At 55.0% G+C, this 14,209-nt stretch overlaps 6 protein-coding genes across 6 annotated transcripts; 4 read left to right on the top strand and 2 right to left on the bottom strand.

Annotated features, from left to right (window-relative positions):
- The first annotated feature begins 37 nt into the window (after positions 1 to 37).
- On the top strand, positions 38 to 412 carry BU26DRAFT_106437 (uncharacterized protein). The gene has a single exon (XM_033819335.1). The coding sequence runs from the start codon at positions 79 to 81 to the stop codon at positions 316 to 318; it is 240 nt and encodes a 79-aa protein (XP_033678662.1). The 5' UTR covers positions 38 to 78; the 3' UTR covers positions 319 to 412.
- On the bottom strand, positions 146 to 2,325 carry BU26DRAFT_609010 (glycoside hydrolase family 76 protein; the record flags this gene model as incomplete). The annotated part of the gene is made up of 2 exons (XM_033835892.1): positions 146 to 1,920; positions 1,978 to 2,325. The coding sequence occupies 2 exons, from the start codon at positions 2,323 to 2,325 to the stop codon at positions 508 to 510; spliced, it is 1,761 nt and encodes a 586-aa protein (XP_033678661.1). The 3' UTR covers positions 146 to 507.
- A 1,049-nt stretch (positions 2,326 to 3,374) lies between these two features.
- On the bottom strand, positions 3,375 to 4,087 carry BU26DRAFT_569578 (DUF1014-domain-containing protein; the record flags this gene model as incomplete). The annotated part of the gene is made up of 2 exons (XM_033833904.1): positions 3,375 to 3,876; positions 3,930 to 4,087. The coding sequence occupies 2 exons, from the start codon at positions 4,085 to 4,087 to the stop codon at positions 3,375 to 3,377; spliced, it is 660 nt and encodes a 219-aa protein (XP_033678660.1).
- A 362-nt stretch (positions 4,088 to 4,449) lies between these two features.
- BU26DRAFT_106433 (carbohydrate-binding module family 13 protein) lies at positions 4,450 to 7,155 on the top strand. The gene is made up of 2 exons (XM_033819334.1): positions 4,450 to 4,571; positions 4,812 to 7,155. Exon 2 carries the CDS (start codon positions 4,848 to 4,850, stop codon positions 6,717 to 6,719), a length of 1,872 nt encoding a protein of 623 aa, XP_033678659.1. The 5' UTR covers positions 4,450 to 4,571; positions 4,812 to 4,847; the 3' UTR covers positions 6,720 to 7,155.
- Positions 7,156 to 9,410: 2,255 nt separating this feature from the next.
- Positions 9,411 to 10,724, top strand: BU26DRAFT_569576 (aquaporin; the record flags this gene model as incomplete). The annotated part of the gene is made up of 4 exons (XM_033833903.1): positions 9,411 to 9,826; positions 9,872 to 10,256; positions 10,305 to 10,478; positions 10,539 to 10,724. 4 exons carry the CDS (start codon positions 9,411 to 9,413, stop codon positions 10,722 to 10,724), a joined length of 1,161 nt encoding a protein of 386 aa, XP_033678658.1.
- Positions 10,725 to 11,007: 283 nt separating this feature from the next.
- On the top strand, positions 11,008 to 13,955 carry BU26DRAFT_465023 (CDC45-like protein). The gene is made up of 2 exons (XM_033825181.1): positions 11,008 to 11,958; positions 12,006 to 13,955. Exons 1-2 carry the CDS (start codon positions 11,203 to 11,205, stop codon positions 13,797 to 13,799), a joined length of 2,550 nt encoding a protein of 849 aa, XP_033678657.1. The 5' UTR covers positions 11,008 to 11,202; the 3' UTR covers positions 13,800 to 13,955.
- Positions 13,956 to 14,209: the final 254 nt, after the last annotated feature.

Below are 14,209 nucleotides of genomic sequence, written 5' to 3'. Positions count from 1 at the left end.
GGCGTTTGGCGGGGCAGAGCGTGCGGGTGACCGGGAACGGTGGCGATCACTCCAGATCATGCTTTCAAGCCATGCGCGATGATGTACCATGGGCAAATCACCTTTGCTCTCTGCATTCTTCTGCATCGCTGTTCTGGAGTCGCAGGTACGAGCGGTAATCCTAGGGTTTGCACCGCTCAAATTGCGGCCTCGGCTGGTATCATAGATGGCAAGGGGAGGGGGAGTGTGGGACCTGAGCGGTATCTCTCGCCTGATATTATATACATTTATATATTTCCAGGGTGCTGTGCCCTAGTGACGGACTGCCTTCGTATATAGAACCATGGCAGGCTGGCCCCGTTGCTAAGCCTGAAGATGGGATAACGCCTCCTATGCAGGTGCTCGAAAATCAAAAAATGTGGGAAGAGAAAGGTATATGTACAGAGAGAAATAAAGATCCCTTTGGATCATCGACAGCTAACGGGGTCCGCTCAGCGAAATAGATCTGAATGTGTGCCACTCATCCATCTACAGCAACGCTGGAAGCACAGCCAGGGCAGCCGCAGCAAACATCGAACTACCGGCTAACTTCATGTTGGCGGCAGCGCCAGGGAACGGCTCCACAGTACTGGTGTTGGCGGGTGGACCAACGGGCACCGTCGTATTGGGCACCACAGGGGGTACAATGGGGGTCGAAGCCGGTGGAGCAGCCGGCGCTGATGTCGGAGGCGCTGGGGGGACATAGACGGTGGTCGTAGAGGTTGGCGTGCAAGTGCACACTCCACTAGAAGTCGGCATTTGTTCACCAAACTCGCCGCCCGGCTTAGTGGTGTCGGAGGGAGACGCTGGAGCTTGTGCGCTTGAAGGGACAGCACTAGCGGCCTCGCTGGGGCTCGCGCCTGCATTTGAAGCGGTTGGAGCAACAGTGGACTCGGCAGTAGAGGAAACAAGAGTTGAATCGGCCGAAGAGGGAGCATCCGTAGGAGAGAGAGCGCTCGACGGTGCTACGTAGCTCGACGAGACAGCGCTCGCGGACGGGGTGGAGCTCGATTCAGGAGTGGAGCTCGGATTTGGTGCATCACCACCAGTGCTAGGGACGGTGCCTTGCTTGAGCATGAGGAGGGCCTGGGTGACTTCCAGAGCTGAGAGTTGTTGGCCGATGCCAGTTGTACCGTCGAAATCCCCGGTGTACCATTTGGAACCGCAAGCATTGTTGTCTCCGGTGCATGCTCCAGCGGCGGCGGCTGCAGACTTCGTCAAGTATGTAGTGACCTTGTCTTTGGTGAACGGTGCTAGAATAGCGGTTTTTGCCATCCAGCGGGCGAGATATGCCTTGAAGGATTGCTGGTCAAGGTTGCAACCTTTGGCACTGTTCTCGCACACCTCAAACATGACGTCTTCGGCGCCACTCGGGTTGTTGAAGAAGGTTGCAGCGCGTTCGAGGAAACCATTCGTGCGATCCTTCCATGTATTGTCACCCTTAGTGTAGTCGTACATGAATGCCGATCCATGCAAGAACATGGCGTTATTGTAGGTCCACTCCGTCTTGTCGGAAACCGTGGCGCAGTTGCTCTTGTCGTCGGTGCCATCGAAGACCTCAAACTTGCTGCCGATCAGACCAACATTCTTCGTCCAGTCATAGATCTTGGAGGCCCAGTCGGCGTACGTCTGATTTCCAGTATAGCGAGCGAGACGAGCACCAAGAGCAAAGGTGGCACCGTTGGAAATTGAGTTCTTGTAGTTGTAACCATAGGCGTTCTCGGGGTAGATCTGCCACTTCAGCCCACCTCCGCAGGAGCTTGTGTCCCATCGAGAGACGATGTTGTTGAAGCAGTTCTGGGTGACCTCAAGATAGCTTGCTGGAGCTGAAGCAGGCTCGGGGAACTGGTACTCCAGAGCCGACATGAGAGCGAGCGCCCAGAATGCTTGATCGTCATTGCCCTAGACAGGAACGTTAGCTCGAGCCGTACAACGGTGATGAATCGGCCGTAGGCTTACCTCTTGGTCCTTCTTCCACGGCAAGAGGATATCGTTGTTAGGACCGTAATTGGCAGTCAAAGCTTGCTGGACCGTCTTGACGTAGGACTCGTCCCCAGTGAACTTTGTGTACTCGATCATGCCGCCCCAGACAGCGCCTGCCTCCCACCAATAGTGCGGTTTGGGAAAGAATCCAATCTCCTCTTTCGGGAGATTCGTTGCATTGTTCTTGTAGTATGACATCAAGCCATAGGCGTACTGCGCGGAGACGCTCTGGACCGACGCTTCGTCGTCTGTCCTGAGGTCTGTGGCGCGGGCGAGGGACGCAAGAGGAAGGAGCACTGCTCCTGCAGAAGAAAAGAGCTTCATGTTATGCACAGGGAAGGAAATAAACGAGGGGGAGGTGAACGTAGGAAAGGAGAACGAGAGTGTGCGCTTCGAGGAAGCAAAAGAGCGGAGTGGAGAGAGGAAGGCATGATGGCGACCGGAGCTCGTCAATAAAAGGATCGGCGCGGTTTGCTCGAGCCCCACGCACAATGCGGTGAATGGCGATGGTGGATCGCCGGGAGGAAGTTGCGCGCGGCTGCCCCTGTCGCTGGCTGCCCGTTTGGGCAAGCCGATGTTTCGAAACGCAGGTACGCAGCCAACCACCGCAGGGCAGCGTGTTTCACGCATCGGACCTGCTCTGCAGCCCTCACCCAATGTCCGTCCCCAAGCCCTCCATTTTTAACACTTCAGCCTCAGGGGAGCTGCAGCGCGATCGGCAGGACGCCCGCGTATATCTTAGAGAGACGCCACAGCTCGCAGATGACTTGGACAGAGAGACCCTCGGCTTGTTCTTTTCTTCAATTTCTGCCTTTTAGGGCCCCTTTATCGCTTTGTGTCACAGCAGCGGGCTCCGGACTGCCCAGACATTCAGCTCTTGCAGATGGATGCCTTGAGCAATCTACTTCGCACCCAGGATGCTTACATTCGCCGAGCCATAGACCAGTCAAAGGCCTCGGGCATCTCGAGTGGTTTCCGAGAGCGTTGCGAATATCAAAGATAGCATGCGACGTCTCCAACTTCGCCTCTACTACATTTACTTTGATCAGAGTCTAGCTACTCCCGTCTACCATGTTTTAATGTCTAGGGCTGTGAGACAACCTGGCCCCGTAGTCGACCCTCGGGCTTGGCTGCAGGCTTACGGAATGCAGGAACCCAGCCCGACCAGAACGGTGTACCACCTAGGGATCCGATCGGTGCAAAATGTACCGAGGCTAGAGAGGCTTCGCTGCTCGGGTATGAGTCTGTAGAAATCCCATCTCAGTTGTTCCCCATGCATCGTCACCCGCAACGACGTCTATCTGTCAGTCTATCCAGAACACCGAACGTGCCGCAATAACACAAAAACCATGCCACCTAGACTCCGCGACAGCTCAGCTTGAGGAGCCCGCCAGTCGTTTCTCCTTCTTGAGCCTCTCGCTCTCCTTGAGCTCGGCGATCTCTTCCTTTGTCGCGTTGTACGAGGTCGACACTTGATTGAAGGGGTTCTCCGGGTGCTTCTCGAACTCCTTCCGGATCTGGTCAATCTTCTGCTGTCGCCTTAGTGATTTGTCGTCCTTCATCTCATCGAGCCTGCGCTCCTCATATGCGGCATACGCAGCCTTGAATCTCCGCTCCGGGTGCCGCTCGACTTTTTCGCCCTCTTTCGTGGTCAAACTCAGCGCGTCGAGAGCGTTATCGATGCCGGAAGCGTGAAGTGCAGAGGTCTTGTCCAGGGATCCGAGAGCGGCATCGATACCGCGGGTCTTCTTCTCGGCCTTTTTGGCGCCGGCGCCCTTTGCTTTCGAGGGTAGGGACGCCTCTTCTTCTTTTAGAAGAGCCTCCTTCTCGGCTTTCTTGCGGGCGGCTTCCTCTTTCTTTGCGGCTGCGGCCTCTCTGGTCCTTGATCAGCCTCCGTGGGTACAACTAGCCACCTCGTGGGAACTTACGCCTTGGACATGGACTTTGCGCCCTGATCCCACTTCTTTGCCTCCTCTGCTTCCGCTGCTTTGTCCTTCTGGGCCTGCTTCTGGGCAGCAGCTTCGGCCTTGCGGGCTTGCCCCTGTGTCTTTTTCGAGTTCTCTCCGGCGCCTTTCTTGCCCGCCATTGCTGTCGCGGTCCTGTACGCTTTGGGTTTCGAAGTCGATGGTAGCAGGCGCGTGGGGCCTTTATAGGGTCTCAGCAGGCGGGCTGCGAGCAAGCTGCGTGAGTCAACGAAGAGTCAGCGGAGTGACAGCGGAACTGTCGATCATGAAGACGGCGACAGGGCAGGCGCCACTTCTCACGCCACAATCGGCGCTCGCTGACTAAGAAGCTCGAGCAACATGACTCGAACCACCCACTACACTACGTCGCTCGTCCGATCTTTACTCCGGCCTCCAATCCTTCCATACATCGCCCAACTCTTTCAGGAGTTGCCTGTAGACTCGCTCTCATAGCACCATCCCAACGCAATGTAACACCCCCGACGACCTCGGGATACATCCCATGAAGCTACCTGCCGATTGCTTCGCGGCCATCGCCCAAAGGACAAGAAAATCGCCAGTGCTACGCTCTTTCAGATCGATCAACATTGATTATATACGATCTTGGTATGCGCATTTCTTCAGAACGCGGTGCGAACACGTATGCACATGTCAATCAATATCCACTTAACCCGGTCCACGCCCTGCAGGAACATGCATGCATCTGGAACTCTAGATTGTGGTTACAATTGATCCGCACGTGCAGACGCGAAGTTGCAATGCCACCTTTACCACTGCTACAATGCTAGAGATAGCTTCCAATTGTCCTAAACTAGGAGCTCCGGCTAAACTGACAATCATTAACAGACCTGAGCGGGGAGGATTCGCAGGGCTGCGAGTCGAATGACGATGGCGGGGAGCGGAGTATATAGATGCGTGTCGATCACCGCCTTTATTTCCTTCCTGCTAGCCCTCGCGCTCGTCGTCCCTTCTGTTGTCGCTTTGCCTGCTCAATTGACGCCCTTTGTTAGTCTTAAGTTCAGTTGGACAAGCGACGCGTCGGCGCATTCTTCTCCCCCTATAATCGTCCCGGAAGCACTGGGGTGCGACGAACCAAGTACGATGGCTTCTTTCGTATCCCTCTTTTTCACCTCGCTGGCGACCCTCGCTTCAGCGACAGTTCAAGACCCAAAGGTCTCTCCTAGACCGCCGATGGGCTTCAACAACTGGGCGCGCTTCATGTGCAACTTGAACGAGACACTCTTCGTCCAAACCGCGGATGCGATGGTGGAGAGGGGCCTACTCGCTGCGGGATACAACAACATCAACCTCGACGACTGCTGGCCTGAAACCGAACGCAACTCCAACAACGAACTCATATGGAACTCCACGCTCTTCCCGCACGGCATGCCATGGCTAGGGAATTACTTTCACGACCGTGGCTTTAACTTCGGCATATACACAAACGCGGGCAACATGACTTGTGGGTGGTATCCTGGGTCGCAAGACCACGAGGAGTTGGATGCGAAGACCTTCGAGTCATGGGGCGTGGATTACCTGAAAGTTGACGGATGCCACATGGACCTGCAGAACGGGCGGAACTACTACCAAGAATTCGAGTACCGCTACAAGCTCTGGCACGAAGTCATGACGACCAAACTCAAGAAGCCCTTCATCTTCTCACAGTCCGCACCCGCCTACTTCAGCCCCAACTTCCACCTCGACAAGAACAACACCGACTGGTACCGCACAATGGACTACGTGCGCAAGAACGGCGAGCTTGCCCGCCACTCCGACGACATCAAAGTGTACGGCAATAACCCTACAAACACCTTCGAGCCCGGTGGCCACTGGGAGTCTATGATGAACAACTACGGTATGGAGGTCCGCCTCTCGCGCTACCAGTCCTGCGGCTTCTACAATGACCCGGATTTCCTGATCGTAGATTGGCCGGATCTTAGTATGGATGAGAAGAAAACGCATTTCGCGCTGTGGAGCTCCTTCTCCGCGCCCCTAATCCTGAGCGCCTACATCCCCGATCTGACAGACGAGGATATCGCCTACCTGACTAACAAAGACATTATCGCAGTGGACCAAGACGCGCTCTGCGAACAAGCCACCCTCGTCTCTTCGAACAACATTTTTGACGTGCTAACCAAGAGCCTCGCAAATGGCGACCGCCTTCTTACCGTCCTAAACCACGGCAACGAAACAACCACAGCCCTCATCCCCATCGAGCGTCTCGGCGTCGATCCTAAGGGGAGCTACAAAGCTAAGGACCTCTGGACCGGTAAAACTAACACGCTCAAAGATCCCATCAGTGTCGACCTCCGCAGCCACCAAACAGCCATCTACCGCGTCTCTAGTGCCAACAACAAACCCCTGTCCATCACACCCACAGGCCAAATCTTCAACACCTTCTCTCTCAACTGCCTCACAGCCACGGGTCTCCGTCGCGGACCCAACGTCGACTTTCTCGCCTGCAACGGCGTCAATACAAATGTTTGGCAGATGACAGATGAGAGCATGATTAGTTGCTTGGCGGCGAAGAACAAGTGCCTCACTGTTGACGGGGAGGATGTGGGACTGGAAGTCTGCGACAAAAGTGATAAAAATCAGCGATGGAGCTATGGTATTAGTGGGAATCTGGTTAGCAAGAAGAACGGCCTATGTTTGACAGAGGGCGAGGATGGAGAGGTGCTGGCGGCGAAGTGTGGGGTCGAGTTCAATAGCCAGGTTTTGGCGTTGCCGGCGGGTGTGAAGTTAGAGAATTAGAGTAGCTACAGTGAGGGTGAAATGGAACTCCCTTCGATCGCCACGCATAAAGCACAATCTTCCTTTCGCCCTTCCTATTAATACCGCACTCTCCCTGGGACCGCTTTTAGTGTCACTAGGTTGCTTCGCAGGTGAAGAAGTGACGATGCAGCTATAGCATGGGCAAGAATTTAGTGGTGGTACAACTCACGGCTTTCTCAGACTTGCCATGCACCTCAAGCCAGCCAAGAACAAGTCATTGGCCGCTCTGTAATCGAGACAAGAGCAGTGCTCAACCGTTAAGCTTATACTCTAAGGGGCGCAGATTTGGATTACATATGAAGCGCCACGGGCCTATGCATTCATGCAGCGCTTACCAGGCTTGCTACCTCAGGATACCCTCTAGAGGTAGAAGCTGCCTACTTAGGAGGTCTCAAGGGAAGCATAGACGTTCGTGTTCCGCAAAGGGGAAGACTGCTAACATGCTAGCGCACCTGCGAAAGGATTAGCCTACAAAAAGGTACAAAGAAGCAAAAAGAGACGAGCGCACTCATACTCGAACTTACGCATAAACTAGCAAAAGAAAGTCCACCGTATGACAATCTTTGGAGTTCCCATATGCAGTCCCCTAGCAAGCTAGACAACGCTGGTACATCTCCGGGCTAGTGAGTTTCAGGCGGCGACGAGGTTGACACAGAGGTTTTGGAAACCTTCCGCACTAGCCCGCTCTCGTTTCTAACTTAGGAGTATTGCTCATTTGTCTAGAATATATACACACATCAATCGATGAGTGTGCGCAGGTGAGGTCATTCTAGCACGTTACGGTGGGGCGGCTGCGAGGGCGCGCGTGCCTGGGAGTCTGTGCGGGGTACGATGAAGGCAGCGCGATAACGGCCGCAGCGCGAGGTGCAGCATAGAGGCGAGATTTTTGACGTTTGATGGCCTTTTGGGAGCGCTCTGCTGGATGCCGACCTTGCTCTTTCGCAACCACATTCGCGCCTGGCAGCCACACGCCCTGCACATGCAATCCATTTAATGCTTGCAGAGCGACTCTTTCTTTCTTGGGGCTCGCTGTGATATCCTTCCGTGATTGAAGAGGGCCCGCAAGGCGTCCCCGGCAGCTCGCCGTGCATCCACAACGACCTTCGCTTGCACACTATCCTCTCAATTGCGAGTCAAGGTTGTCACAAAGAATGTTTGGCAAAGCGCTAAGAGGCGACGCAAGCGGTTCTACGAGGACGACGAATGAGGGGGCCGTGTTCTTCGCGGCGCTGAGGATGCTCGCAGAGATGCCGGAAGAGATATGATTCGAGAGGGATATCGAGCGGTGCGTAGATGGGGATAAGCCAAGGAAGAACGGAAAGGTAGAGTCCGAGATGAAGGCCAACGGGCCTTTGTACGCGATCGACGGTTTGGGAGGCTCCCTGGCGGCCTGGAGCGCTGATGCGAGCGTACTACACGTTAGTTCGGCGATTGTATGTCTGCGAATAGAGTGATAGCAGAAGATCCTCCTGAGCTTTCAAGAAGATTGAACGACGTCAAAGTCAAACGGCGTAGCGTATCAGATTCCATGACTGCGTTGAGAAGAAAAACTAAGGTGAAGGAGAACTCAGAACGACAGGAATAGCATGCAAGAAAGAAGAGCGAGGAAACGAGAGAGCTTTGACGGCAGAGCAGGCCATTGACTTTGCTCCACGTTGGCCAAGTGAGCGGTGAGTCCAGAGGCCTGCCTGACACTTGGATCAGAGGGTTGTCAGTCCGCACACCAATCGCCCAAAGGCTTTCCCTCTCTTCAACAACAGTGACCAAGAAGGGCTCTGTCAAGCACTCGGTCGACCCGGACAGGTACGAATCCGACCCGCACAAACGAGTCGAAATCCATTGATTTTGGCCTTTTCCGCCGGGCAAAAGCGTAGGAAAAATCGTTCAGCTAGCTCTTCTGGCGGCCCAAAGCGCCGCGACGTCAAAAATGGCCGCTCAAACATTGAAAACTCGTGTATAGCGAGAGGATAGAGGAAGGAGGGAAGCATGAAGTTGCATCGAAGTTGTCATCAAGGATCCAGCCGCTGAATAATGCAGCAGCAGCCACTCACACCTCGCGTAGTCTTACCGGACATCGGACGAAACCGAATTAGGCATCGCCTCAATGCCGCGGTGGATCACCGATGCACCCCACAACAGAACTCCACAGAACGTCTCCACCCCTCCATTGAGGAAATCGATCCAATATCTCATGCTACTTCATCGCCATGTCCCATACCCATCTACGATATTTCTTGTGTTGACACGCATAAGGAGTCGCCGTGAGCCGATTTCTGAGGGGAAGCTGGGCACAACAGTGGCATCGCGGCAATGATTCCATATGCAGCCACTGCCGCACCAAGCAGACGTCATCCACGAGCTCTCCCTCACACGACGATCGACGAGCTGATGCGGGGAACTGCTGCTATACCCTAGACAGGTAGAGTGCCACCAGGTGACAATCCAATCCGCAGCATCAAATACCACCGACAGCTCGCACATCATTCCTCCATGACGTAGTTTAACATGAGCCTTGGGAACGGGAACGGGCATAGCGAGGCCATAAGCACGGCAGTTCCTCAGCATGAGGGGTTCTAAGGATTTGGTTCCTCTGCTCACTTTGCTTGAGTTCATTAATCTTTAGCTTGGAGTTCTGACTGAATATACAGTTCTCTTGACCAAAGTCCCATAATGGCCTCCACTGCCGAACAACCCAAAACGCATGACTTCGCCGGCGATGAGCACCAGCACCATGAATTCTCTCCCATTTTAAGCCCGGAAGCCCTAGCCAAAATACCGACAGAGCATTCCACGACGTCAAACGGCGCGGTTTCCCACAAGACTTCCTCAACCCTCCGAAAAACACGCTCAGCACTCGGCCTGCATCCCGACGCACCAATTGCCGAAGAGGATGATGTTCACGAGCGGCAGCAGCTTCTGTGGTCGAAGGTAAAGGTCGTTTTGAGAGAGCCATTCGCTGAATTCTGGGGTGTTGTCATAATGATTCTGTTTGGTGATGGATCGGTTGCGCAGGTGCTGCTATCCACGGGGCAGACGACGGCTCCTGGAGGGAATGGGTTCGGCGCTTATCAGAGTATATCCTGGGGGTAAGCTCAACGATGCCGTAAATGATGTGACTGACACGCGTGTAGCTGGGGCTTGGGCGTCATGTTGGGCATATACGTCGCCGGCGACTCTGGCGCATACCTCAATCCCGCCATTACCTTTTCCAACTGCTTGTACCGACAGCTTCCCTGGCGACGGTTCCCCATGTACTTTATCGCACAGGTACTCGGTGGCTTCGTCGGGTCTGGCATAGTATACGCGAACTACATCAGCGCCATCGACTGGTTTGAGGGCGGCCATGGCATAAGGACAGTCCCACCGGCACCCAAGGCTACAGCCGGTATCTTTTGCACGTATCCGCAGCCCTTCGTCACCAAGGCGAGCCAGTTCTTCTCCGAATTCATAGCAAGCACGATTCTCATGTTCGTCATCTTCGCGTTGAAGGATCCAAGTAACAACGGGGTTGGGAAGGTATGTTACGTGCACTCTAGCTAGGTGCTGGAGACTGATAAAATGCAGAGCGATAAATGGTTCCCGCTCGCCCTATTCTTCCTCATCTTTGGTCTAGGGGCGTGCTTTGGCTGGGAGACGGGTTACGCAATCAATCTCTGCAGGGACTTTGGCCCCCGGTTGATGTCGTTTGCAGTTGGATATCCTTCGGAGGTGTGGAGTGCGGGCGGCTATTACTTTTGGGTGAGGAGACCACGTCCTTGATGGCAAAATGCTGCAGAGGATTGCTGACTTGGTGAACAGATACCCATGGTCGCCCCTTTCTGCGGTTGCGCCTTCGGAGGATTCCTATACGATCTCTTCATCTTTACGGGGCCAAGCCCAATAAACACACCATGGCTAGGCTTGAAGCATCTCTTTTTTCCGCGCTACGCATTGAAGGCGAGAAGGGAGCGTCATCGGAAGGCAAAGGCAGAGGGGCTTGTGTGAACGGCTGCACTGCCCTCCGTACCGGTCGGCGGTTGGACGTAGCTCTTTTCAATTTACGGCTAGCGTGCATTGTGAGGCGAGGGCGGAAAAGTTAATTATGTTGCATGTATGAGTAGCTGAAGCAATTGGGTTCTAAACGATGAACAGAATGTTTATTGAAAGGGTTGAAGCGCGAGAATGAGACCTCGGGAGGAGATCGGACGGAAGTGTGAACCATCTCCGACCATTCCTCTCTCGGCTGGCGCCTCGACGCGTTCCCATCCACGCTCAATCGTAGCCGTGCAAGCTGCCGCATCCACGCATAACAATTGCTTTCCCTCCACTCCATATTTTACAAGAGCCTTTTATTATTTTAACTTTCGCCTATTCGAAAGCAATGAACCTTAACTAACACTAGAGTTCCTCCGCAACTCCCTCGACGCGTCTCTCCACGCGCGTTTCTCGAGCATCCCGCGCCCACAGCACACGAGCGAGCAGCATGTACCTTCCACGAGGCTTGATTGCACAGCTCTACCAGAATCTGATAAAGCGAAATCATGCTGCCGCGCCGCCCGTCTTACTCCTCGTCGCCCTCGAGCCCGACGCGCTATGCGCATGTCGCATTCTCACCGCGCTACTAAAACGCGACTACATCCCGCACAAGATCCAGCCCATTGCCGGCTATGGCGACCTATATCGCGCTGCCGAAGATCTGATACGGCCTATGCGGACTTCGGAAGGCGGGAGCGGAGGCGTCGTGGTGTGTCTAGGCGTTGGCGGCATGGTGGATCTGGAAGAGATATTCGGCATGGATGTGGATGAGAACGGGCATGGCGGAACTGGAGATGTGGAGGTCTGGGTAGTGGATGCGAGGCGACCGTGGAATTTGTCCAACGTGTTTGGGACGCCGATCGGTGAAGATCTGGTGAGTGGGGAGCTGGCGAGGAAGAGAGCGGGAGTGGACAAGGGACGGTTGTTACAGTCCTATCAATCTACAAAAGGAGGGATTATAGTTTTCGACGATGGTGATATTGAGGAAGAGCTGGAAGCGGAACGGGAAGCGTACTGCGCGCTTGAGGAGATGCCGGAGGTCGGAGAGGACGCGGATGTGGAAGACGAGGACAGCGCAGATGAGGAAGAGCCTCCAGAATCGGGTCAAGCTCCCAAAAAGAGGAAATCATGGGGCGACGATGACGAGTCTGGCGAGGATATGTCCGACGACGAGCGACCGAGGCAAAGACGGAGGAGTAACTCAGTACGTGGGCAGAATGTTAGTCGAATGCACGGCTAACCGCTCAACAGGGAGGCTCAATACCATCATCACCCGAAAGGAGGCCACGGCGCGGTCTCATGATACTCGGCGGATCCTCCGATTTCTCGCGTTCAGACTCTCGCAGCCGATCCGCATCACCGGCCATAGCCGCGCCGATGGAGAAGTCTGTTAAGAGCCTCCGAAAACAGCTCATGGTCATGCGCCAAAAATACACAAAGGTACTCGACAAGTACTACCAACTCGGCACGTCCTACTCCGAACCCGTATCATCCCTCGTCTACTCTCTAGCGTCCGAGCTTGGTCGAGAAGACAACGACCTCTTATGGAACGCCATAGTTGGCGTCAGCAGTCTCGAACTCTACGGCCGAACAGGTAGCGGTGTAGGCCTGAATCCCCTCTCAGCGGCTGGTGGCTCAGCAGGCTGGAACGGCGATCGAGGTGAACGCATCCGGTCCGTCCTTCGCGACGAAGTACGCCGCTTGAACCCCTCCGATTCCAGAGATCTCGCCCGCGAAGCAAGCATGGGTGACTCGACCGGCGCAATACCAACCAGTGCCAGATCCGCAACCGACAAATCAATACGGCTCTCACCCGAACCTCGCTTCCTCTTACTCAGACACTGGAGCTTGTATGAAAGTATGCTCCACTCGCCCTATCTCTCCGCCCGCCTGCACATATGGAGCGATGCCGGTCGACGGAGATTAGACAAGCTCCTTGCCAAAATGGGCGTCAGTCTCACGCAATGCAAGCAGAACTACACGCACATGGACATGGAACTCAAACGGGGTCTGCGGGAACGCCTCCTCAAATTCGCGCCCGTCTATGGTCTCGATGGACTCGTCCCACCCCCTCCCCGAAATGGTGACATGAAAGACGGTTGGGGCTTCGTCCGCTGCTGGGGCTGGAAAGCATGCCTCTCCGCCATTGACGCTGGTGTCATCCTCGGCGCCATCCTTGAAGTCGGCGACGCGAAATCCCTATCCCACTCTTCTCTTGACTCTTCCAACTTTGTGGGTGCCCAGTCCCAGGCCCAAGACGCCGACCCCACAAATTCAACCTCCGCCGGAGAAGATGCCCAAGAGCACATAATAGCTCGCTTCTGGACCGCCTATGACGCCCTCGCCAGCATTGACATCCTCACCACGCACATCTCCACCGCGCAATACCTGCACAAAGCCATCCTCCGCACAGGCACCACGCTCATCGAGAAAAAGCAGATCCGCCATCTGCGCGCTTTCCGCATGGCCGTTGTCAAAGAAGGGCCAGACGTCCAGCTGTTCACGCACCCGGGCGCGTTAACTAAACTAGCGCTGTGGATTGCTGAGGCGATCGTCGAGCTGAACGGGACAAAGGGGCGGAATAGGGGGAGCGAGCTTGTGATGGCGGGGCTGGATGAGAGTCGGGGCAGATATGTCGTCGTCGGCCTGGGCGGCGGAGGGGCTACGGAGTCGACGCGGGAGCGGATTGCGAAGCGCGAAGCACGTCAAAAAGCCCGAGACGCTAAGAAGGCGGCGAAGGCGGCGGAGATGGAGAAGAAGAGGCAAGCCCGCTTGGCGCGCTTGGAAGCCGCGGGGCTGGACGACGATGAGGTGGAAGACGAGACGGAGGACGAAGACAGCGATGAAGATGAGGAGAGTGACGAGGAGGAGGAGAAGGAGAGAGGGCAGGGGCGCAACAGGTTCGGAAATGCGTTCCAGGAGGTTGTGCGGGAGACGGGGGCGCGGGTAAGGATGGACAGTTTCGAGGCGTGCGTGATCGAGATCCGGAAGGAGGATTTGAGTGGGTTTTTGGAGCGGCTGAGTATGAAGGCTGTTGTGGGATAGCCTCTGGGAAGGGGACATGTGGAACGGCACCTCTTTCGGCGTTTGCCTGTTTTGGGAAATGGCGATGATGAATGGGCTTAGGTTACACGCTGTTTTGGCGACGGGCATATGTTTTACTTGGGGCATTTATAGCAAGCAATCGCATCTCGTTTTCACCCGTGATGTGTACCAACAAGTCGCGTGCGTTAGTTGTGGTAGGCCCTCAGAAGTGCTCTCCAAAGCTTCAAATTAAGATGTTCTGTTTCGCGGAAGGCGACGTTCGTATGACAATCCATTGGATGTGGATGAAATCTATCATTACTCATGCATCGCCATGTGTATGCCTAACCGCTCATCCGGTCATTTTGAGTTAGGGGAAGATGCGCCGAAAAGCCTGAACCGTGCAACTCCTGACCAACCGAAAGCGCCGC

This window comes from Trematosphaeria pertusa (assembly GCF_010094035.1).
Source record: "Trematosphaeria pertusa strain CBS 122368 unplaced genomic scaffold BU26scaffold_16, whole genome shotgun sequence".
Lineage (NCBI taxonomy): Eukaryota > Fungi > Ascomycota > Dothideomycetes > Pleosporales > Trematosphaeriaceae > Trematosphaeria > Trematosphaeria pertusa.
The sequence above is the reverse complement of the archived record's forward strand: the minus strand, read 5'-3'. Positions and strand labels throughout refer to the sequence as shown.

Bases quoted from the DNA above. Each gene is read 5' to 3' on its own strand.
- BU26DRAFT_106437 (XM_033819335.1), top strand. From the start codon at position 79: ATGATGTACCATGGGCAAATCACCTTTGCTCTCTGCATTCTTCTGCAT.
- BU26DRAFT_465023 (XM_033825181.1), top strand. From the start codon at position 11,203: ATGTACCTTCCACGAGGCTTGATTGCACAGCTCTACCAGAATCTGATA. The intron at 11,959-12,005 runs GTACGTGGGCAG...ACCGCTCAACAG, and splicing joins AAAGACGGAGGAGTAACTCA to GGAGGCTCAATACCATCATC.
- BU26DRAFT_106433 (XM_033819334.1), top strand. From the start codon at position 4,848: ATGACGATGGCGGGGAGCGGAGTATATAGATGCGTGTCGATCACCGCC.